The 25,755-nt window shown below is 39.7% G+C and overlaps 2 protein-coding genes across 2 annotated transcripts; both read right to left on the minus strand.

The window, feature by feature from the left end:
* Nucleotides 1-3,434: 3,434 nt before the first annotated feature.
* Nucleotides 3,435-5,070, minus strand: LOC115754142 (fructose-bisphosphate aldolase, cytoplasmic isozyme 1). The gene is made up of 3 exons (XM_030693098.2): nucleotides 4,929-5,070; nucleotides 4,008-4,690; nucleotides 3,435-3,890 (listed from the first exon to the last, which is right to left on the minus strand). Exons 1-3 carry the CDS (start codon nucleotides 4,954-4,956, stop codon nucleotides 3,528-3,530), a joined length of 1,074 nt encoding a protein of 357 aa, XP_030548958.1. The 5' UTR covers nucleotides 4,957-5,070; the 3' UTR covers nucleotides 3,435-3,527.
* Nucleotides 5,071-5,826: 756 nt separating this feature from the next.
* LOC115754141 (uridine kinase-like protein 3) lies at nucleotides 5,827-13,981 on the minus strand. Its single transcript, XM_030693097.2, has 15 exons — nucleotides 13,764-13,981; nucleotides 12,971-13,139; nucleotides 12,412-12,503; nucleotides 11,536-11,605; nucleotides 11,165-11,283; nucleotides 10,414-10,510; nucleotides 9,458-9,537; nucleotides 8,621-8,815; nucleotides 8,413-8,496; nucleotides 8,244-8,304; nucleotides 7,625-7,685; nucleotides 6,922-7,015; nucleotides 6,722-6,794; nucleotides 6,281-6,363; nucleotides 5,827-6,168 (listed from the first exon to the last, which is right to left on the minus strand). Exons 2-15 carry the CDS (start codon nucleotides 13,125-13,127, stop codon nucleotides 5,992-5,994), a joined length of 1,443 nt encoding a protein of 480 aa, XP_030548957.1. The 5' UTR covers nucleotides 13,128-13,139; nucleotides 13,764-13,981; the 3' UTR covers nucleotides 5,827-5,991.
* Nucleotides 13,982-25,755: the final 11,774 nt, after the last annotated feature.

Below are 25,755 nucleotides of genomic sequence, written 5' to 3' on the forward strand. Positions count from 1 at the left end.
AAAAATTGAAATGTTTATGATTAAATGAGCATTCGTACACTAAATTTTCTATTCATTGAACAATTTCTCTGCCAAATACCCAATGCATATAAGTAATAATAGTTTCTTTTGATGTTAGTTGAATTATCTTCTCTATTCTCAACACTACAATATAATCGACAACGAAACTAAAGACAAGGAAATTCTTGTCCCAAAATAAGCAATTAGCTATAATTCACCTAAACTAGAAATCCTACAATTATAATTAGAGATGGACATCTATCTCTACCATCTAAAACCTGGTATTTTTCTAATCCCAATTGACGAATAAGGGAAGCACATGACAAGACCGGTTTTAGGATAGTAGAGAGGGAGAAAAACCAGATAGCAAGAAAAGGGAAGACAAGTAGACAAAGCTAGAGCCGTCAAATATGGATCAGTGATCCATTTTTTACCTATATTTTATATAAATGAGATGTATATGGGTTCTAAATTTTTAAAGCGAAGAATAAAAATGAGTCCAAAAAATTTAAGTAGAATCGGATGGGTCAAAAATGGGTCACACACTTAAACCTATTTTCTACCCATAATAGACCCATTTTCGACCCATCAGCTCCCACAAGTTGCAAATGGGCTCAGGACTTCAAAAGCTCAACTTGATTATTATTTTTTTTAGAATTTTCTATTTTTATAAGTGAATGAAAAAAAATCAGAAAAGAAAAATATAATTAAAAAATATATAAATTGTTGGCCGACCGTCGCTGCCTTCACCGCCGATCCCCGCCCTCCGTCGCCGACCATCGCCGGTCGCCGCCGCACTCTACCAACCATCGCCAGTCGCCGCCGCACTCTGCCAACAGCTGCTGTTCCTCTGTCGTTTGTCGCCGCCATCCCTCCACCACCCGCCGTCCTCCGACCACCGCCGGACGATGGGTGAATTCCATTCAAATCCACCGATTCCTCGTTTATTATCAGTGCGATTAATTTTCCTCTGTTCTCTCTCATGATGTGATGATACTGAGCTCGTTCGTGCGTGTCCGCGATGGGGTGAATTCCATTCAAATCCCCCAACTCCTCGCTGATCATCTCTCTTCGCTCTGCAGGTGCTTTTCTTCCGCGCGTAATCCGAGCTTGCGTCGAACGAGGCCGGACCCTTATGTTCGGCTGAATCTGTTCTTCTCGGGGTGCCTAGTCGTTGCAATGATCCTGTTTCCCAAATGGGTTGGGAGTTTTAGGGTTTCCGTCGCCCTTCTATTTGGTGGAGATGAAGCTCGGACCGTCTGATCTTTTATTTTTGAATAAAAAATATTTTTAAAAAATTTAAAAAAAAATCGACAAAAAAATAAGAAAATTAAAAAAAAAAAAAAAGGGAAAAACTTTCACTAGATTTTTTGTTGCATCAAAATGTTTTAGTAATATCATTTCTTATTTTATTCACTAATTTCTTTATTATTTAATTTGTTTTTTTATTTGATGTAAAGTTTTCATCTGATAACATATACAAGTGAAGAGCTTAAAATCGGTTAAATGAATTATATAGTTTTTCTTAGAATATTAGTGTGATTTAGTAACGTGGGCCAAAATGAGTTAGGTCCAATATGGGTCGATTGCTGGTCGGGTTGGATTGGGTATGGGTGATTGAATATAAGTCAAAATGGATTAGACGGGTTAATATGTGTCGGATCATTTTCAATCGGACCCGACTCACCTATTTGACACCTCTTTAAAAAAGAGAGAAACGCCAGTCAAAAGGAGGAGGAGAAACCTCAAAACAGACAGCATTGAATAATCAAACCATTGTCCAAGACTATTAAAACAAAGATCATATCTTAAACGCTAGACAATGTAACAAATTAGCAAGCAAAGCGTCCCCAGATTCAAGAACCACCCAATTGAAAAAAGAGAGTCCATTGACTCATTGGTCAAGCAAGATCTTCTGATTCTGTTTCTTGCTGATGGTAAGTACTGTCCACCAAGAGATAAAGCAGTGCTTTAAGATAACTAACAGCAGAAGGGTAACCATGGGTGAAGAACCTTTGGGAAAGCCACAGGCGTGATCCGTGATCGAGTGTAATAGTCCTCCGGATGCATGATTGAGTGTAATCGCTGAATAAACCAAGGAAAGACCAGCACAGCCGACGCTCGAGGAATGTCGATGGTTTCGATCTTATTTGCTCGTCGACACAAAGCAAATTAGCTTCTGTCCGACGAACTAGTCTGTATCGTTTGCATCCCCTCTACGAGTTTTCGCCCAACTAACGAATGTTGGCGGTTGCAATGGATGGGAGATCGTAGTCCAACCCGGAACAGCCTATGCTCAAACTCTAGCAGCTGCACACTAAAACTTAGATCTAAACATGGACATTCACACAGTGTTTCGCCGGAATTTCTCCCGCGACGAAATACCTTTCACCGAAATTAGTTCTTCGGCTTTTAAATGTGCCAGAGGGTCCTGTGGCGATTCCAAACAGGAGTGGTTCAGAAAATCAACGAGCGAAAACTCAATAAAATTGTACAAAAGTAAATCGAACCTGAGTTTAACTCAACGGAAAGGCTTAAAACGTACAAATCTTACAAACGAACCAATGTATACAAATTTGGATGGAGTTTAACTCAACGACGAAGCCTGAACACGCTTCGACATTATACCGGAGTTTGACTCGATAGAAAAGTGTCTAGGAGAAAATAGAAAAAAAAAATTTGGAGTTTGACTCGACAACGAGAATCTAAAAGCTACCGCTAAGAAAATTAAAGTGCAATGCAATAAGTAAAGATAAAGCTAAATTCATCTGATTTGTCGGGGGCTTCCTAATAGATGCTTGGTGGTATTTATAGTGGTTGAATTGTTACCCGCTTGCTGACGGTTGCAACTCTCAAATGATCTTCATCGGCAGCTTCCACGTGTGCCATCCTCCATAAACTGCCCGACCACGTCTTTGAGCAATTATTCCGGCATATATGAGAGGTCACGTAACCATCCGTAACCTCCTGAAGGAATGTAACAACTTGAATCTTCTCTTTTCCTCCTTTATTGATCATGCCCGCGTCTCTCACTTAGTGCGCTTCCCTTGACCAGGTCTTCAAACGATTGTTTAGGGGCTTTTTTAGCCGTCCATAGTTCTTCCACCGGTTGGCATCAACGTATGCCATCATCAATTGGCATATCAACATTCTCTAGCAGGCTAGCCACTGCATGATTTTCTCCACGTGCCATGCGGGGTGACCTGCACATGTTGTGGTATTTTGCCTTTGATTCCTTCCCTTGTGCTTCTGGCACGTGCGACGACGAACGAACGAACTATTTTAGGTGTCAGCACAAAGATAAATTATCCAGAAAATACACCGCACATCCGAAGTTAAAACTCCTCTAAAAGTGCAACAAGGTATAATATATTGGTGAACAGTGCTTTGGGGGGCAGAATATGTACTGGAAGTAAGCATAGAAAGGGAGGAGATAAGGAAAGAAAACGATCAAAAAGTATTGCGATACACAAGTGATTTGATTGATTAATCAGTGAACCCCCCAGCGTGACTCTCTTTCTCTCCTCCTAATACTTGTACCCCTTCACAAACAAGCTCTCAGAGGCCAACCCACCAGCGCTCCCGCCGGAGTACTTGCCCAGAGTGGCCTCCGAGCTGGCCTTGCACCTCGCCAGGAACGCCTCCTGGGCCTTGCCGATGTTCTCCTTCTTCCCTCCCCATGTCTTGAGGGTGCTCGATTGGAGCGCCCGCCCGAACGAGAAGGAGAGCGTCCACGGCTTCAGCACGTCCAGCTTGTTCATCGCGTCCAGGTTCAGGGTCGCCTCTTCCTCGCTCTGCCCCCCGGACAGGAACACGATCCCCGGGACCGCCGGCGGCACTGTCCGGCGCAGCGCCGTCACCGTGTACTGGGCTGTCACCTCGGCCGGTACCTGAGCAAATGGTAACACAAATTGTGCTTTCATGCTTTGGCTTGGGATTGGTGGAACATATGGTCATGTGCTAAGGTGGCTAGTTTTGGACTTTGCACATTCAGGAATCAGATTTACCTTGGAGCTGTCAGAGCCTGGAGTGACCATGTTGGGCTTCAGAAGTGTGCCTTCAAGAAGAACATGGTGATCATTCAGCGCCTTGTAAACAGCTGCGAGCACGGTTTCAGTGGCGGCAGCGCATTTCTTGATGTCGTGACTCCCGTCGGTAAGTATCTCCGGCTCCACGATTGGCACGAGCCCGTTTTCCTGGCAAATTATGGCATAACGAGCGAGACCCTGCGCATTCTGCTGGATGGACAGCTCCGAAGGCTCGTTAGGCCCAATCTTGAGGACCGCGCGCCACTTGGCGAACCTCACACCGGCCTTATAGTACTGCTGGCAACGGGCGCCGAGCGAATCAAATCCCTGGGTGGTGGTCTCACCATTCGTCCCAGCCAATTCGACGGTGCCCTTGTCCACCTTGATGCCGGGGATCACATTGTTCTCCTGGAGGACCTCGACAAATGGCTTCCCACTGGACGTCTTCTGGTAGAGGGTCTCCTCGAAGAGGATGACGCCGGAGAGGTAGGGCAGGGCATTGGGGGAGGTGAAGAGGAGCTCGCGGAGGGCTTGGCGGTTCGACTCGATGTTCTCCACGTTGATGCTGGCAAGGCGCTTGCCGATGGTGCCGGTGCTCTCATCCGCGGCCAGAATACCCTTGCCCGGGGTGGCGATGTACTTGGCGGTCTTGATGAGCTCATCTGAGGAAAGAACATTTCCTTTTCTGGTCAAGAATTGATCATGTTGCACACACATTGAGATGGGCATATTAGTAGCAGCATGTTTTACAAAGGAGACTACTCAACTAGTGAATCTAGAACTCAAAAATTAATTGCTTGGAAATTTGAGTGATAAGCTCTTGATGATAAGATCACATCTGCCACCTTTAGAAGATTAGAGAGAGAGAGAGAGAGAGAGAGAGAGAGAGAGAGAGAGTACCTGCATACTTTCCTACGAAGGCAGACATGGTTTGGTAGCTTGGAGGAAGAAGTGGCTAGAAAGCTACAGGTCGAAAGGGCTAAAGAAAACTCTCACTGCCCTACAATCTTATATGGAGCGAAGGTGGGACTTGGGGGAGGGAATATACGAGCACAATCCAACGTGTCGCCGCCGCACCACGTGTCAAGCTGTTATCCCTGCGAAGGTTATCATCCTCGGATAAAGCAACGAGTGATCCCTCTCCTCGCCACGTGTCACTTGTCCAGTAGCTTCACCCGCTCCGGCGAATGAGCTCAAAACGATTTGTGTGGAAAAGCTCCTCTTCATAATCCGGTCTCTCTTCGACCGTCGTAAGGGCTGCTCAGGCCACGGTGCATACATAGACACCAAACGCTCTCGTTTGGCTTCTACTCCGACTAAAAACAAAGTACGCTTCAGCTCTCACTCTCTCTCTATCTGTCCATGCGTATGTACTGTGAATGTGGCTGACTTTCTGCCCACAAAAACATAGGAATTAAAAGAAGCTGTGGGATATGATATTACGACCCCGAAACGACGTTCCAGATAGATTCGAGATGCTTTTGAAAATGGTGGGTTTCTGCCCAAAGGGGAAAAAAATGGAACAAGAGACAAAAGATGCAGTGAACGGGGACACGAAGCATGTTTCAAAGTCAACATGTCGTCCCAAAGACATCGTGTTATATCTCTGAGCTGCCCTTTTGACACAAAACACACAGCTGATTTTGGGCAACTGCCTCACTCGTTGCAAGCCTTTCTAGTTTCTACAGCCTACTTGAAATGAAGAAACGGATACTTCATGGGGGGACCCACAAGCCTTTCTATAGGAACAGAGAGAGAGAGAGAGAGAGAGAGAGAGAGAGAGAAATTGGGAGATCTCTCAAGGATTAAAAAGAAATTATGAAGTCCATGGAGACAAAATTGTTTCACAAGTTAAAATACAAATAGATCATCTATCAAGAAATTAAGCTTATCTCCCATTCAAATGGGATAACATGAATATGGGCCGCCACCCGAACTGCACGAGCAGCCGGTCTGAGCTGAACTATAGTGCAGGGCCCACCCCCTGTTGGTCATCCTCATCAGTGCCAAAATATCGATCTCCAAATTCGCCCATGCCGGGAATGACACGGAAATCTTCATTCAAACCAATGTCAATCTCAGATGTGACAATCTTGATTCTTGGGAAGGTTTTGCAGACCATATGCACCCCCTGAGGTGCCTGGTAAGAGAAAAGGGAAATGAACAGGGTTGAAAAAATGCCCTAGGTAAGTAACAGTAACACAGAGTTGAGGGTTGAATTGGGGAAGGGCGATCGGTGTTATCTAACTCACAGAGATAAGGTTGAGAAATATGATGTTTGACTCCGGAACACCCTTCCGTATAAGCAAAGAAATAGCTTGAACAGCGGAATTGCCTGCAAAGCAGAGATAGGAAGATATCGTTATGGATATTTACCATGGAAGTCGATTGATAAGACGGCATATTCCAATGCAAGTGACAAGATAAGGGCCAGTATTCTGGAAGGCCGATGGGTTGACTTTTACAGATGTCCAGAGGAAATATCGAAACGGGATAGGATCCTTGGAACTGCAAGTTTCTACCCCCTGCATATATCACGCTTGACAGGGAGTGCACAATGGATGATGCAGACTACACTGAGATTCTAAAATTATCACAAACCCTTTCACTTATCTTTTGATTGAAAGTTGCACCGCTTGCCAATATCATAACTTCAGCAAAGTTTATAGTGATTTTTCTGGGTAAACACAAACCTGTTCCGAGAATTGGATCCAACAACAGGACATGCCTCTCCGCAATGTCTTTTGGCAATTTCTCATATATTAGCTGGAAATCACAAAAGCAAAGAAATTAAGATGCAAGACAAAGTACATCACAAAAATCTGAAAACTTGCCTGAGTGAACATGTGCACGAGAGGAAGAAAAGGGGGGGGGAGGAGAGAGAGAGAGAGACCTGCTGGCCATTGTCACCTTCCCTATGGATGAGAATCTTCCCTATTTTGATCCCTTTACAACATGCTCGGAGAGCATTCTCCATACTTTCACCACTGCCATCAATTCAAAAACACAGTAAATAATTCATATGGTGCTACCCTGAGTTTCTCTTTAAAAATGAGATACAACTGACATGTATAGTCATACCCAACTCCAAAAGATTTGCAAGACCAGCGAACTACTTAAATCACAAGTACCATTTTATACAGCATTGTGAACAAAGCTAGAGATTTCAGAACTTACAGGTTTTGCGACAAAAATGAAATGCTAGATCTTTAATCCAGGAAATTACACACTTGAGACAAATGAAGAGATTCCTATGTTCATAAAAAGCAAAAGTAAAAGCAAAATATGTCTGCAACAAGCATTGAGTTAGTTTCTGCTCATTCTAGTATAAAACATGGATGCACATACACAAATTAATACAAGTACAACTTCTTTTCTTTTTCCTTTTGGAAGGATAAACTAACACTGACCGTCAGTAACAACGATTTAATTAGTCCTAGTTATGGACGTCTATGTGACCAGTGGGAGCCAATGATGCATGAATAATCCCCACAATGTGTAAAGCAGCACCTACACTTGAATAGACTTGTAAAATTTGCAAGCTGGCAACTATAAATTAGATCCGAAAATTTAGAGCCATGTAGCAAAAAAATTACCTCCTGATAACAGAGACACCACACAATCTCTTACAGAAGTCTACACCAGTGTATACTGAACCTGCAATGACACAAACATTGAAATCATTCTAAAAGACATGCTTGCACTTGGGTACATAAAAAACAAGAAAAACACCACAATGTCATGCAAGCAAAGAGCTCTCAAATCTATCAAATATGTTCTTTTTGTCCCACAACCCTATTATCAATATTGGCCACAAAATTACATAGAATGAATACCTACTGTGCAATTTAACCTCTCTTTTCAGATAAAAATGACATGAGAATTCCGCATTTATATGTGAATATATAAATATGTCATACAGTTCTCAAAACAAAAGAACATTATTCAGCACAACAAACTCTTCCAAAATAATAGCTTAAATATGTAGTAAAGGAAGAAATTGCTTCATCATCATTATATGCCAACTAGCTTATGCAAGAAGCACAACTACTAAAAAGTGGCTGCAAACATGTTGTCAAAAGCATTCTACTTCATGTTATAGTGCACAAGTACCCAGTAACCCTTTGATGTATATTGCCGGAAAAGAAATGAAAAGTTTCATAGCTCCAACCAATCAGGAAGTAAATAAAAAAGATCGGGAAGGTATCAGCTCACCAGTCGGAGTGATAATCTGTTTCTCTGTAAATGGTAGATGCCCCAAGCCATGTTCCACCACCTAATTGAGGCACAGAATACTGAATTGTTAGTTTGAAAGAACCAAAAATCGCATTTTAAACACAAAAGCAAATAAAGCATCAAAGTCATAGGAGAAACATATGCTCACCAAACGGATCAATCTATCAGCATAAAATACAAAGTCATGCTTTGTCGTTAGAGAATCGCGTATTAGAGTATGCATGCCCCGTATCTGCAAAGGACTGAAGGCATGAGTCGATAGTGGAATGTCGAAATTGTAAATGAACATATAAGAGTGAACACGAACATAGCCTAATTTTGCCATCTCAGAAGCAAGACTTATGACACTAACATACCTGAAAAGTTGTTTGGATGACATACAAATTTGGGTATATTTTACACAAGTCATGCTGACCAAGCTTCGTCCTTATGTGTTGTACAATCAGATCAATAGCTACATGGTTATCTCCTCCTCTGGGTATAATAATATCGGCATACTTCTTTGTTGGAAGAATGAAATCATCAAAAGCTGGCTTTACAAATTTTGAGTACTGCATCAAATTTGAAGGTGTATTAAAAACTAATGTAAGAAACCCCCAATAACCATCCTTAACATGATGTCGGGGCATGTATGAACTCGCAGAAGAATAACTGGTACTTTGGGGATGTCGCTGAGAGATTTAAATATTTGGCCGTACAGCGCCTTTAATTATACTATCAACACAGGATGGGTATCGCAAATTATATTTTGAAAATAGCAAAAACTTCACTTGTCAGTTTCCTTTTTTTGGTGGCCAGCATATGTCTTGTTCCACTTAAAATGATAAATTTTTCCTCTGGCAGCAGGTCTTGCATAAGATCTATCAAGTTTTCCAGAACTTGTTCAGAACTACTGACAGTTCTTATCTACCAGTTCCAGAAGGATGCTAAGCCACAAAAAGCAAGTTCAAGAAGATCTTTTTTATGCACCTAGCCTTGCCAACAAAGAATTCAGAATGGGCAATTTTTTCTGTTTTCTTTTTTGTTATGTATGCTAATTGATGAAAAATTTTAGTCAACTCAATATGTACATGTCAAACAATACTAGCAGTGCACCAAGGTAACAAATTACTTGCAGAACCAGATTAACATGGTAAATTCAATAAGAAGAAGAAGAGGAAGAGGAAGAACATGAAGAAGGAACAGCATCTGACCTGATCAAGAACTGTACCAATATCTCTTCCCTTCTCAACAGTATCACGTCTTATCCTCCTCGCTAGACGCACATCAGCATCTGCACTGAAATTTGCAATGTGAAATAACAGTTCAACTTAGTAACACGAAAAAGAACCAGAAATTCTACATGCTAAAGATTACCAAAATCTTATTGGGAAAATCGCAAAAGAAAAGGTATATTGAGGAATGAGAAAGAGATAGTCGCTTGGTTGACATTTCCTCTTCTTCACTCAACTATTGTGCAATAGGGGCTGGTTCAGCTTTCACACTGGCTCTAGTACTCTTTACCACATGGTGATTCGGCTTTTTATTTTGCATCTTTAACATTTATTTATCAATTGGCAGACAATGACACAGCATGAAGACAAGCATCAAGCATCTAATACTCAGATATTATCTGTGAAAAAAATAGAAATACCTTTAAATAATCACATTGACTTTATAGGGATTTCAAATAATTAAACCTTCAGCATCCAAATACACCAATTTCCACATGTGAACTGCATTGGTAGTACTAACTAATTTTGGCTTAAAAATCCAATTAAGTAAAAAATTCACTGATGAGTTAAGTAAAGAAGGGTTAATTAATTCCTTCAATGAGAGTGATCTAATGAAACCTAGGATATTACAAATACAGGTGTCAAAATTTGCAGTAATTTAACACCCCCTCTCCCATGCCAATTGAACTTAGAAAGACATGCAGAATTGACAAATGGGGGAGCCACATGCGAAACAAACTCGAGGAGAAATCTGTTACCATCTTAGAATGCCACCCACAACGAGGGATACTTTTAAAGTCAACACTTCTCTGCTTATTTTCTGTGTTCTTAAAGGAGCCCTTAGGACATAACAAAGACATCACTTTCACGGAAATACTGTACTATTCAAATTTAGTTAAAAGTGACCTTCTGGTTATATAGAGGAAGGAACAAACCTGTATCAACAAATATCTTCATATTCATCAACTCCCGAACACGAGGATCATGAAAAACTAGTATACCTTCCAAAATTATAACATCAGAAGGATTAACCTGCATGCAGGGTGAAAATAATTATGGGAACAAACTATCTTAATTTGAAAGGATCGTACATTGAAATTACAATTCTCCTTAATATGGGCAATATAAGTTTGTGGAGAGTACAAGCACATGTCCTCTATTTTAAATAGAAAAGACAGACAAAGAAACATGCTAGAGACCCCTTGACCTATAAAGTTAACATGCCAAAGGACCTCCCATGACGCAGCAGGCACATGAATTCACCAAGAAAATTGGAACTACTCTTGCATGCCAAGACACTTCAGCTCATCATTTGGTTGTAATTGGACTTGTTTCCATCGAAAAGCAAATTTATGAAGGACAAATGGAAACTCACATAAACATTTCCAGTGCGCAGCTCTGAATATTTTTCTGTGAAATATACCAGTTACTTCATGAGATAGAATTTTGAACATGGAAAAGTAGGCACTTTGATAAGGGAGAAAGAAGCTAGACATGCTTTTGTGATGCCAGAATGCATGTGAGTTGAGGTAAAAAATAACCAAGGTAGTCAAATTTTGAATTTGTCGGCCCAAAAGGAGTTGTATTGCATGCCCCATGTGTTTCAATGTCAAAATTAATCACTGATATAAGAAAGTAATATGCTAATGGCATGTCTTTCAAACTCCATGAATGAGAAAACCATACCCTTCTTGCTGGAAAAACATTGTTCTTGTAACTCTTGAAGTCATAATTTGGGATATCTACAGCTTGCCCATGCCTCAACTTGTCCATAGAAGATAGCAATTGTTCAGTGTCAAAAGCATCTGAAAATAGACGGGAGATAGCTTTAAATATAAACATTAACATCATCCTGCTATCAATAACTACCATGGCTGCACAACAGTTCCAAAATTAGCGTCTCTCTCCCATCATTAAGTTTAAAATCCACTAGTTATACACAAATAAGGATCACAATAGCAAAATAGACAAATAATTGTTATAAACAAACAAGGGTCCGAATAGCCAGATAATTGTTAATAAAGTGCTGGGATATAATACGTTAAAGGCATCCTCACCTGGATGGTCAAAGTTGTACTCAAAGACTCGTGTAAGTTCCTCTTCACTTAGGTTATGATAGAAAGAATCCTGCCACATCATACATTGAAGTGTTTGCTCAGAAAAATTTCTTGGCCAACAAATAAAAATGTAAAAATTTACACGAAGCACAGGTGATCAGGTACATTCTTTCAGCAGCAAATAGTAAGAGAAATGATGACAGTAATGTAACCTACAACAAATCAAGCTCACCAGTGTGGTATTGCAAAACCGAGGAGAATAAGATACTGACAACTATAAAGTCCTTAAAGAAATGTTTTATGTTTTCAATTATGAAAATCTTCAGTACTATATTATTTTACAATTTTAAAAACAAGTTTCTAGAGAAAGCTTATGGTGCCAGCACCTGTATTGTCTACATATCACCTACAATTCAAACGGGTATCCCTTTAGTGTAAAAGACAAGTGAGGGCCTCATCACTCACCTTCTATTGACTACAAGTATTACTATGTTAAAATCTTCTATCAGAAAAAAGATGCCTCGCTTCCTCTTTAATTGTATTATCAAGTTCCAAGGAAATGTAATTCCTAATAAGAGTTTTAGAAACAGAGACAATTTAATTGGTCTTCACTTGAAAACAAACAAGGTCAAATAGTAAGTAATGACTCAGCTGAAAAGAGAAAAAAGGCAAGTGGAAGGAAGCAGAGTCAGCAAGTTGGAATAGCATCTCAAACAGAGAAGAAATAATATTACATAGCTTCATATTCATGCAGAATCAATTAGAACTCCCCATCTTCACACAAACACCAGTCATTTCTCCAAAACAAACCCATGTTTGAACTCAAAAGGCAATAAATCATCATATTTAACCACAAAAGGAACTACAAAAAAGTACCTGGTTAACAAGAACAACACGTTGATCATGAAGCTGCTGAATGATCATGTCACAAACTGTAGTTTTTCCGGATGCAGCTCCTCCAGCAACTCCTGCAAGTTAAATATTCAAGAGCTGCTAAGCTTATGCCCTCAATGTCAAAAAGTCTCACAGAAGATGCAGGAACAATAGTGATTCGTTTAGAAATAGAAACAGTAATTTGCAATGTGAAAATTCTAATACTGGAACCTTTCCAATGTGGGAGTTGATTACATAAATGCCTCCTTTGACTTTTAACTTCACAACATGTTGACACTTATAGGTAGCAAAAAGTGCAGAAGCAATGATATCAAGGTCATGGACAAGAAGAGGATGTAATACAGCAAGTGTTAATTGGAAATTTCAACTGGAAATATTCTCTCAGCTTTCATGTTGTGGATTACCTATTATTTCAGTGTGGGGAAAACTAAAGATGCCATTGCATTTAACTGATATAAGTCTTTTAATTAACTTTTCATAACTACTCCATAAGGATGCATTAGGAGAATATGCTAGGCTTCACCCAAATAGAGACGCGCACCAATTACAAATGGCTGCATGTGAAGGTCTTCAGACTCAGCCATGGAGGTCGACGGATGCTCCACTGCATGTCTGGTCTGCAACCCATCCATGTGAAATCCGGAAAAGTGGGCCCCTGATGAGGCCTCTATCATGTCCACAACCGATGGGGATTCCATGTAGGGAAAGAACTGGAGAGAAAATTTTGAAATTTGAGACTCATATGAGTACGGATATAAAAATAGCTGTGCTAATTTCAGCTTTGCTCAGTCACTACTTATCCTGCTTCTCTCTTCTTTATACGACAGAATCAAAAACACCAAAGCTTGTAGCTTCCAACATTAACTTTTTCAGATCGCATCATATGCAACTTAAGTTAGCACTGATGTCTCTGTCGACGCATCAATAAACGGGCATCGATCCCAGAATACTTCTTTTAACATAGTACTTAATTCCACGATAATACGCCCACCGCATCACGACCAACACAGGTCAAACGAAAACAGTACCACAGTCACACTACAGATACCTCTGCCGAAGTACGCGACGCGGACATAGATACGTGAGGAAGTCATCAACCATTTAACCAAAAAAAATAAGAGAGAGAGGAAACGAAGGAAGTTTCGTATCGGAGTCGGAACAAATCAAACAAATCCGTCGCGCTTTTCGCGTCTGCATTCGGTTAACCAAGTTCCTCAGCTGAGTAACGCTTGCACGCCCAATGCCGATCGCGCAACCACCGCGAATCGCCATTGAAGGACTGCAATCGGAGGACCGAATCGCAAATCTACGCGGAGAACGAGATTCGAGCTCACCTGGCTGCGAAAAGACAGAGATCGACGCGAACGATCGGGACGGACGCGATGTGCAGGAATGCCGATTCTTCAGCGCATCCAATCGGCTCCAATCAAGTCCTTCCACGCGCAGGCAAGGGTAGATATTTCTCTCGGATTATGGCGATGCTTCCCTCGATTTGTCGCCGAGCTGCGTTGAGAGCGAGCGCCCGATGCAGACGATTGGGATTTTATAGGTGGGGGAAGACGCCGGGAGGAGCGGACAAAAGGGGGGAGAGGAACCTCGCAACCTCAGTTTCGGAGGGGGGGTGGGGTGGTTGCGAAACTGGGTCCCGAGTTCGGGAGAAATTACGAGCGATGCCATCCCCCTTCCTTGATGGATTGAAAGATTCATCGTGATTCGCGTGGAGCGGTCGGTTGACTGTGCCGGGTCATCGCGTCCGTACATGTGGCGTGGTGAAATCCGATGCGGGTCTTTTTGGCTTTTAGCTGATCCGATTCGGATACGACTCAGAGATAGGGAAATCCACGTGGCGCCGAATCAGGTGTGGGGCCCCCCGGGGCTTCGGCCTTGTCGGAGAACGGGCTAAACATTGCGCGCCGATATGTGGTCCCAACTCCTAAGCGCGCTCTTTCCAAGGACCCACCCGACATCGAGGAATTATTATCCGGACACCTTCGGATTCTGCGGATCCAACCGGGAAGCATTACGCAAATTATGTGGTCAACGGCTGTGATTTAGGCTCCGAGACACGTCACTTTCATTTTTTTTGCATTTGGCCAACTTGAAAATGATTAAAAAAATACTCTCGTTGCTTGATACGAAAAATTTGACTTATCTTTTCTAATGAAAAATATTAACAAATTTAAGTTTTTCATTTTTTTTCTTTTCCTATGTTGATCGCTGGCCATGGCAGTGCTCGAGGACCAGCCACAGTAGAGCTCACCCAAGGCTTCGCTAGCCTCGAGCAAACTCGACCTCATCGGCCTTGGGCAAGGCTCAAGTTCGTCGGCCACGGGCGAGTTGAATCTCGTCGGATCTAATGAGTTGGAGCCTCACCCGAGGCCGACAAGGCTTGTCCAGGCAAAGGAAGAAATTAAAGAAAAATAATAATTTAAAAAATTTTGGAAAATAAAATAAACTCATTGATAAATGATTAAAAAGAAAAGGAATATGAAGAAGTGCGGAGAGGAAAGATGAGAGAATACGATTTCTTCTTTTCGAAAATAAACTTCTTCATGAAATAAATAGAGCCTTCAATTTGATATGTTTTCTAGGCTCCTTTTTTTCCCAAGTTTCTAGGTTTCTTCCAAGGTCGGAAATTCGTGAATAATGGATTGACCCGAAAATTGTGCAGTGGGCATTGAACTAACGAGCATGGGTCTTATGGTCTACTGAATCGCCGAGCCCGCTAAACTTGATGGATGAGTTCGGTGATCCTCGACAAATAGATTCCTTTTAGTTTTGGTACACACAAGAGGAAATTTTTTTCAAAAAAGTTCTAAACATATTGCATTTTTATCGATTCAGTCATAAACTTTTCAATGGAGTCCATTTGGCCAAATTTTGATAGGAATCATTGATGTGGACGTTTGGCGTCCTACGAGTATCGGCATTGACATAAACAATGTTTAATAATACTTTTTTTTATATATATTTATTAATTTTTCATTTTTTTTCATTTTTTTTCTCTGTCTTTTTTCCTTAGAGTGGAGTCGTTGATCACTTCAAGAAGAAAAAAGAAAAGGAAATAAAAAATAATAATAATAAATTGAAAAAAATGGATAATATTAAATATTATTAAAAAAATTATATACGCCAGCGCTGGCCACGCTACGTAGGGTAGTTGGCGTCCACATTAGCGGTTTTGATCAAAATTAGTAGGATGAACTCAATTAGCTAAATGTGAAAAAGTTTAGGATTGAATTAGCAAAAGTCCAATGTAACGCTTGGGCGGGAGACGAGACCTTCTTGGTTTGATCCCCAGCTCGATATGCTCAAGTGCTCCCATTGGCTAGGCATAGTATGGAACTTCTCTTGTAATTCCTCATGCAGCCGTCAAGACACCGATCTCGCCTTACCACGCCGTATCGGTCAAGAAATAACCTTTTGTTTTCGAAAATTAATATTTGGTATACGAAGAACATGGGGGTGATGTACCTAGTAAACTATAAGGCTGCTTATTTTTTCATTAAGAGAAAGAAAAAGTGGATGTGGATGCTATCTAATATCTATTGAAGATCTATCGTATTTTGCTTAACAAACCAATTTCAATATTTTTTAGTGAATGTATGAGTATATACATATGCGCATACATACGTACCGTGAAGTCCCAAAACGACACGTGCTACACGCGTGTCTAAATTTTTTTTTTCTCCTTTACCCAACGAGTCGCGCGAGTTTAATACTAAACATTTCGCCACATTACGCAACATTAGTAATGTACATTATCATGCAATATACGGTACATATGCATCTTCACAAAATACATCGGACCTGTGAAGGTCGTGGTCCCTATCTCGATATTAGTTTCTACACTACACAAGTGCGAACGTCGAGCTATCAGCTATGGATCGACCGTTATACCCGTAGGCGAGCCACCGTCGTTCCCTCCGTCGTCATGCCCGGGGGACCATCAAATCCACATTCTTATTAAAATCGAGGTTATATTTGTATTTTTAATTCTCCGTGGAAATTTTGAGAAAAGCACATATCTTTCGAGAAAATATCGGATATTCCGATTACGTAGTTATGATTTTAGAATTACAACCACACGTTCGGCGTACGTTAATAGCATTACTTAATACTAAACTTCAAAAGGAAATTAAGTCTGTCTCTCTCTCTCTCTCTCTCTCTCTCCCGTTAACCATTCTCTCCTCTTTATGGTAGGGCCAGCCTGCCAGGCTGGTGAAGGGCATGATGAAATCAACGTGAAAAAAGAAAATGATTTTATTTTCTGCAACGGTTCGATTTTGTATTGGAGGGTGAGCACGGGGCCCCCACCGACGTCGAATCGGAGTGACCTCTCACCAAGGCTCTAGGTAGCCCGTCACTGTAATGGTCCGCACGGATAGTTTGGGCTGGGGTTGGTCCGACTTAGGATTTTGACAATTTCTTTTATTTTTTCAAAGAAAAAGATAATTTTTATTAAAAAAACCACCTACGTTCCGGTCCGATCCTGTTGTCGGCTCAGGCAGTTCAATTTCACACTTGGAGTTGGGACCACCCAAATTATTCTCAATCTCGAGAAACCTTGATTGGTAGTGTACATATAGACAATCTCGAACTCTCCACTCTCATCATGGTAGGGGTAGCCAGCGAACCCCTTTAGAACTATGATTAAGCAATCAACCGTGCCATTAATCTAAACTTGCTTTTGCGGGTGATTTATAGTTTGCCAAACGTCGAACACCATTTTGCTGACGCAAAAAACAGGGCCATATATAAGTCACATGATATGACACTGCTTACATTAAATTTTGCGCAAAAATATACTCCAACAACTCTTTCTAATCCGGATCAGTTATGAGTACGTCCACCATACGATGAGATCGCACAGCAATTTTACGTTTCTAATTTTCCAAAATGGATTGGGGACAATTGTCTGGATCTAAGTGCAGCCATAAAGAACAAAAAATCAAAAAAGGAGGAGGGAAAATTACATTTTTTGTCCTTGTAGTACTTGTCCAAATACCTATTCTTGAGCTGTATCTTGAAATTTGCCAGACCGATGAGTCAGTACAACTTTTTGACACGTGGCTCCTTTGTGTACATGTATCAACGTGTCCTTGAAAAAATTTTAGTCCGGACATTTTTTTAATGAAGTTTTGTTCTCATCGTAGCAAAGATTCTAAGTATGTTTTTTTCCAACATTTGTATTTAATATAAGAAAAATTCCAAATAAAAATCCGAAATGCCATCATTTTATTAAATAAAAGCCTATAGTATAGCTTATTTCAAATAAGAATATGAAATGGAATCATTATTTCAAAGAAAGACCTGTTGACCTAAGGCCTTTTTGTCATTTTCTTCTTTTATTTATTTTTTTTTTCCTTATGTTTTCTCATTTCTTTTTTTCCTTTTTTTCCCCTTCCTTCTCGTCCGTGGCCGATCTTAGGCGATGGTTGGCCGCCGACAACCCTGCCCTAAAGGTCAACATTTCATTTATTTTATTTTTCTTTCCTTATCGCTAGCAAGGGCCCATGCAAGGCTTCCCTCGAGGTCGGCGAGGGATGCCCTTGCTTAGGCCATGCGGCAGCGTCCGCCAATGAACTGCTGCAGATACCGAGATACTCCTCAACAGCTATTGCCTCAGCAGGGAACACATCCTTGAATGTCGTCTTCAACTCAAAGGACGTCAGTTCTCGTGCAAGCTGTTTTGTATTTATCCCTTCCCGTGCAAGAAGCCTGGTGGCAGCGATAGATTGAGTTGGAGCTTCTGTTCTTAGACATTTTGACTTGAGCTTCTAGGATATTGCTTCCAACTTATCAAGGTTCATTTGGAGAGGAGGGAGCTGAGCGAAAGGAGCAGCTCCGTACACCCCCTCGTAATTCAACATGGCAGCGAGCACAAAGTACTGGACTATCAGAGATGCATGTATTTGTTGGAATAATTAATGGAATGGAGTAACAATGTGGTTGGACTTTGAGGCGTGTAATCACTCTCTTTTAGGATCAATTTGTCCCACAAAGTTGCTATAGGATTCGACAAATTCCCTCCGAGGATACAACAAAGTCACGATGAGAATACTGGATAGCAATTCCAGTAAATCTCCTAAAACTCTCTACGAAACAATGAAGATTGATTGTTTCTCTTTTGAAGGAAAACGAAAGAATAAAAGTTAACTCTAGATATTGAATAGAATTGTCCTTTATATAATACTAATAGAACACACCTCTTGGTGTCTAAAGCGCCCATGTACGAACGCACGTATTCATGTCCGAAATATCGCACTTATTCATGTTCGAAACATCGCACCAATTCATGTCCGAAACATTACAATTCGGACATGACTGTTCGTGAGTGATAACAATCATTCGGACCAACCGTTCGTAAGTGACAACCGCTATTCGGACGCAATTGTTCATGTCCGAATAGTCATAATTAATAATATATAATATAAATATAAAAAGAATTGATTTCGAAAAAAAATAATAATTAAGGTTTATTTACGTATGCGGCGAGAAGCGTGCAAAGTGCCAAGCGCGTCAAAATCACGCAATCACACGCGCACTAGCACGCGGGTATAGTGGGGTCTAGCCCACTTGTCCATTTCTTTATTATGAAAGACCATTGTAGCCTTCTAACTAATAAAGAGGCTTGCACTCTTTTTTCAATCTTATGTGGGATTGAAAAGGCAGCTTTTGTTTTAACAAATAAACTTCAACAATCCCCCACGTTGTTTGTAAAACAAATAATTTTTTTAATAATATTTATAAATTTCTAGTTTTTTTTTAAATGATACGACCAAAATTTCATGAGATCGGTATACATACATGAAGATCTCTTTCGAGTTAAACCTTCATTTAGTGCAAGTATCTCAAAGTTTTATCAAAGTCACAAGTAGGCTGCGGCTTTAAACTTGTTACTTTTAGTAATAGCACTGGACATACCGCACATATATTAACCTCTTGTTTCAACGAGAAGTTTATAATATACTTCGCCTTGTTATGGTCTTGTGCTTGTATCTTTTCATGAGCTCTCTAGAAAGCAACCATAACTTTCGTAAGAAGCGACACCACTTCTAAGCTCATATAGGTGAAATATCAATCACGTGTTTCTGTTACTAATGAATACGATACATTAATGTATTATACTTCATTAAGAATATAATTCAGCCTCTAAAGCGTAACATACAATCTGATTTCTCATGTCAAAGCTTATATCGGTATTATACAATCACTTTCAGTAACTTGTTCTTACCCATTAAACCATATTACTAGTGATGTGCTAGTATTTGGTCGGGTTATCATTATTGGTGATTTAATTAAATGGTTTCAACCCCATTTCTTTTGAGCTCATTATTACTACCTCTCTTGGTAGTGCCTTCGTGAAAGGGTAAGCCAGATTCTTGCTTGACCTTACATAGACAATTGTTATGGTACCATCTTGAATCAATTGTCTTACATATTCATGTCTTAGACTAATATGCCTAGACTTACCATTATAGGTGCTACTATATGCTCTTGCCAAAGTAGCTTGACTATTACAATGGATAGAAATAGGAGGCATTGGACTAAGCCACAATTTGATATCTAACAACAAATTTCTAATCCATTCAGCCGCTTTCCCAGCTGCTGCTAAAGCTATAAATTCTGATTCCATCGTTGAGTGAGATATACAAGTCTGTTTCTTGCTTGCCCAAGATACAGCACATCCTCCTAATGTGAAGATCCATCTAGAGGTAGAATGTTTATCTCCTATACTTGTAATCCAACTAGCATCGGTGTATCCTTCTAGTAAAGCCGGATAATTATTATAGAACAATCCCAAATTTTTGGCTCTCTTAAGATAGCCAACAGCATTCTAATGTTCTATACTTGGATTACTAGTGTATCTACTCAATTTACACACAGAAAATGCGATGTCGGGTCTAGTACAATACATCGCATACATTAAAGATCCTATAGCACTCGCATATTCAAGTTGTGCTCTTGTCCTACCAGAATTATAATTTAACTTCACATTGGGATCAAATGGAGTACTCGCCACTTTGTAACCAAGATGCTGAAATTTATTTAACATTTTTTCAATGTAATCTCCTTGGCTCAACGAATAACCCCCACTATGTTTTTTTACTTTGATACCCAATATAGTATCTACTACACCCAAATCTTTCATTTTAAAGTTCAAAGTTAGATACTTATTAGTCTCATTGACTCCGGTCATATTGGTTCCAAAAATAAGCATATCATCAACGTATAAGCAAACCAAGACTCCATAGTCTTTAGTGAACTTAGAGTAAATACACTTATCAGCACTATTATGTTTGAAACCATTGGACAATATGACTGAATCAAATTTCTCATGCCATTGCTTTGGAGCTTGCTTTAGTCCATAAAGAGATTTAATCAATTTACACACTTTCTTTTCATTCCCGGGAAGTATAAAACCTTCTGGTTGTTCCATCTAAATTTCTTCATTTAAATCTTCATTTAAGAAAGCGGTTTTGACATCCATTTGATGAACACAAAGATCATAAATGGATACAAGAGCAAAAAGAATCCGAATAGATGTTATACGTGCTACAGGGGCATAAGTATCAAAATAATTTATTCCTTTTTTTTGTCTATATCCTTTGGCCACCAACCTAGCCTTAAAAGTTTGGACGGTACCATTAGAGTTATATTTTCTCCTACACCCAATAGGTTTAGATCCTTTTGGAAAATCTACTAATTCCCAAGTATTATTAGACATAATTGAGTCCATTTCATCATCTATAGCTTCTTTCCAAAAAGAAGCATATCTAGAAAACATAACATCGCTAAAACATTTAGGATCGTCTTCTAAATTCAATACTAAAGGGTATTTATTTACCACATTATTATCTCTGTCTCCTTCAACAAGAAAAATATGAGTAATAAAGTCTGGACCTAAATCTTTCAATTTTCTCGGTCTTGTGCTTCTCCTTGGTTCAGTCATAATTTTCGAATCATTTATTTCCTTTTCATGAGAATATACTTGTATTTCTATAGGCTGTGAATTATTATTCTCAATAATTTCAAAGTCCGTATAATACTTATTCTCAAAAAGCTCAACATCTCTTGATTCCACTATGACATTTGATTCTAAATCAAGAAGCCTATAAGCTTTACTATTTTCAGCATATCCAAGTAAAACACTTTTAATTGCTCTAGGACCAAGCTTTGTTCTCTTAGGATCCGGTACTCTATAATAAGCCAAGCACCCCCACACTTTAAAATATGACAAGTTTGGCTTTCTGCCTTTCCACAATTCATATGGACTTACGTTAGTCTTCTTGGATGGTATTCTGTTATGAATATGACATGCGATAAGTAATGCTTCACCCCATAAATTAATTGGTAGCTTTGAATTAGAAAGCATACAATTAATCATTTCTCCAAGAGATCTATTTTTCCTTTCAGCCAAACCATTCTGCTGTGGAGTGTATGGTGCTGAAGTTTGATGAATGATACCATGTTCTTCACAAAATGATGAAAATTCATTCAAGAAATATTCACCACCTCTATCCGAGCGTAGAACTTTAATTTTCTTTTCCAATTGATTTTCTACTTCAGCCTTATATTTCTTAAACATGGTAAATGCTTCATCTTTAGATCTTAGGAGATAAACGTATAAATACCCTCTGCAGTCATCCACAAAGGTAATAAAATACCTTTTACCACCACGAGTTAACATTCCATTGAATTCGCATATATCGCTATGCACCAAATCTAACAAATTCAAATTCCTACCTGTACTCGGAAAAAGTCTCTTTGTTAATTTAGACTCGGCACAAATTTCACATTTATCTAATTCTCCATTAAAATTGATCAAATCTAATTTTTTTTCATATTCTTTAAATATCGAAAATTTAAATGCGCTAATCTACTATGCCATAAAATTGAAGAGTCAACAGTATAAACAGAAGATTCAATCTTATTATTGATACTTAGTTGATATATGCCATCATTGGCATAACCCTTTCCCACAAATATTCCATTCTTCGACAGGATAACCTTATCGGATTCAAATAGTACCCGAAGTGAAGTCTAACTCCACGGAGCCTTGGCCTTCGATTTTTGCAACACTGGTGTTTGCCATTTGGACCTCTCGATAGTTAATGTCAACAACCTCTTGAAAGTTCTTGATCATGGACTTATCTTTGCACACGTAGATTGTTGCTCTAGAATCCAACCACCAACCCGATTGGACAAAAGTACCATTGATTTCAGTAATCGTGGCCACAATACCATCAATTTCCTTATAAATTTCCAAGTTTGAAAACTTATGTGTAACCATGGCCACATAGTTTTTTTCAACAGCATTGGTATCCGCCTTCACAATTGGCATTGGTATATTCTTATCCTTGGAAGTATTGTTCTTGCGGTGCCTACAGTCCCTTGCAAAATGGCCCACTTTGCCGCAAACGAAATAGCCTCCTTTCTTTTTCTTTTGTGCCTTCTTAAAATTCTGCTCTCTCTTGCGTTTCAAGTTCGGGTTATTTTTGGACTGAAATCCATTACCCGTCAGGACATTCACTTTAGTCTTGTATAGTTCAGAATTTTCACGCAAGTGTGACTCTTCCTCAATGCGAAGATGTTTCTGGAGTTGAACCAAAGTTATGTCCTCTATCTTGTGCATATGCCTTTTCCCATAGTCCTTCCAACTTGAAGGCAATTTAGCAATGATTGCTCCAACTTGAAATGCTTCTGGTATGTCGATTTTGAGAGCACGAATTTTGTTCACTAGAACTTGTAGTTCGTGGACTTGCTCCAGAAGGGGTTTAGCATCAATGAATTTGAAATCGAAATATTTAGCAATCGGATATTTGTTAGTACCTTGTTCCTTTGCTCTGTGCTTGAATTCGAGTGCATTCCAGATTTCCCTAGTCGACTTCATTTCTGTGAACAAGTCATACAATTGATTGGACATCGTATTGAGAATGTGCCTGCTGACGAGTAGTTCGTCTTCATCACGTTTCTTCTTTGCCTTATTCACCCTCTCAATTTCTTCAGCATTTGGTTCTTGCCCTTCGGTGGTAGGAAAAGGATCTTCAATAAGTGCCAAATTCGGGTCCAGAATATATGATATCTTCAAAGCGGTAAGCAGAAACATCACTTTGTCCTTCCAACATGAGAAGTTGTTGCCATCGAACCGATCTAACTTGACCATATCTTGATTCATCACTTTGATGGTTTCCGACTCCATTGTTGGGCAAAAATTGATCCTAAAAATTGTTGGAATAATTAATGGAATGGAGTAACAATGTGGTCGGACTTTGAGGCGTGTAATCACTCTCTTTTAGGATCAATTTGCCTCACAAAGTTGCTATAGGTTTCTGGCAAATTCCCTTGAGGATACAACAAAGTCACGATGAGAATCTTGGATAGCAATTCCAGTAAATCTCCTAAAACTCTCTACGAAACAATGAAGATTGATTGTTTTTCTTTTGAAGGAAAACGAAAGAATAAAAGTTAACTCTAGATATTGAACGGAATTGTCCTTTATATAATACTAATAGAACACACCTCTTGGTGTCTAAAGCGCCCATTTACGAACGCATGTATTCATGTCCGAAACATCGCACTTATTCATATCTGAAACATTGCACCAATTCATGTCTGAAACATTACAATTCGGATATGACTGTTCGTGAGTGATAACAATCATTCGGACACAACCGTTTGTAAGTGACAACCACCATTCGGATGCAATTGTTCATGTCCGAACAGTCATAATTAATAATATAGAATATAAATATAAAAAGAATTGATTTCGAAAAAAAATAATAATTAAGGTTTATTTCCGTCCGCGGCGCGCAAGCGTGCAAAGTGCTAAGCGCGTCAAAATCGCGCAATCACACGCGGGTATAGTGGGGTCTAGCCCACTTGCTCATTTCTTTATTACGAAAGACCATTGTAGCCTTCTAACTAGTAAAGAGACTTGCACTCTTTTTTCTATCCTATGTGGGATTGAAAAGGCAGCTTTTGTTTTAACAAACAAACTTCAATGATATTGGCTCCTTGGACTTGCTCAATCGATTCTGAGCACTTTGCGGCTTGAGAAGCTTGGTGGAGGAATCGAGCAAATCGGTCCAGGCTGTGAGCTCAAAGAGCGATTAGTAGATTTTAAAGTCATCTTCATTTTCTCTTAAACTAGTCCTAAATAGTTTCCTTTAATTTGACATTTTCATAAAAATTTGACTGAAACGTGATGAAAGTAAGTACGTTTTTTTATTGAAAAATAATAAGACACTAGTTTTGTCATTGATACAAACTTACAAAGCACGGGGACAAAAACCGATCGTTCCAAAACATATACGGACCAAAAGTGTAATTTTTAGGTTCGTAGCGCCTCATGTCGATATAGTCGGTGCAGACTTAGCACTTTGCCACCGAGACAAAAGAAGTTAAATTGTCATGGGAGAGTAGTTCAATTAGTAGTATTGTAACCAATCAAAGTATAAGGGTCAAATATCGTGGAAAATTTGACCAAGCAAGGGCAAGATAAGAAGCGGAATCTAGGATAGAAAAAGGCCCGGTTTTAGGACAATTAACTTCGTCCGCTTTTGCATATTCTTTCGTTTTTATGTCCATCTAGATCCTTTTCGTGGGAAAATGTTACCTGCAACAAATATTAAATTAAAAAAAAAGACGAAACAAAAATTAATTGAGAGTGATGGGCGCCAAGGGCACGGTCGCCCTCTTCGGTCGACGAGGGCGCCCAACCCTCGCCGTGAACATGTGAGAGGGATGTGTGAGAGAATATGTGGGACTTGCGGCGGACATAATTGAGTAGGCTTACGGGTGAATACAAAAGGGTAGGTCCCAATTAGGGATGATCGATTCTGGATCCAGCCTTGTTCGGTCCCACCTAGAAGTCGGACCAGATTGTCTTGGGACCGGTCCAGCTCTCTAGCAATCCAATTGAATCGGTGGATTATTAATAGAGGTGAGTAATATGGGTTTTAATTTTCGTGTACTAATTAATATTATTTGTGCATATAAGAAAAAAAAAATAAACGGTGGATTATTAGGTTTATATTAAGAAATAAAAAATAAAAAATAATCACTTCGGTCCGGAGGGTTCGATTCCCCCTTGAAATCAAGAATCGGACCGAAAATTACCGGTTCCAATTTTATGGAATCGAGAACTGGATCAGCCACCCCTAAGAATAAGACCCAATTGGCTAGTTCAATCCGATCTAGGAGATTCCCAATTTGGTCGGTCGGTCTTTCTCACCCCCAAACCCAACGGTCCAAAAACCCGTGACTAAAGAATAGGTTTAAGGATAGATTTAAGGAATTGGGGTTGTACTATCCGACACC

The sequence above is a fragment of the Rhodamnia argentea genome, chromosome 2 (assembly GCF_020921035.1).
Source record: "Rhodamnia argentea isolate NSW1041297 chromosome 2, ASM2092103v1, whole genome shotgun sequence".
NCBI classification, from domain to species: Eukaryota; Viridiplantae; Streptophyta; class Magnoliopsida; order Myrtales; family Myrtaceae; genus Rhodamnia; species Rhodamnia argentea.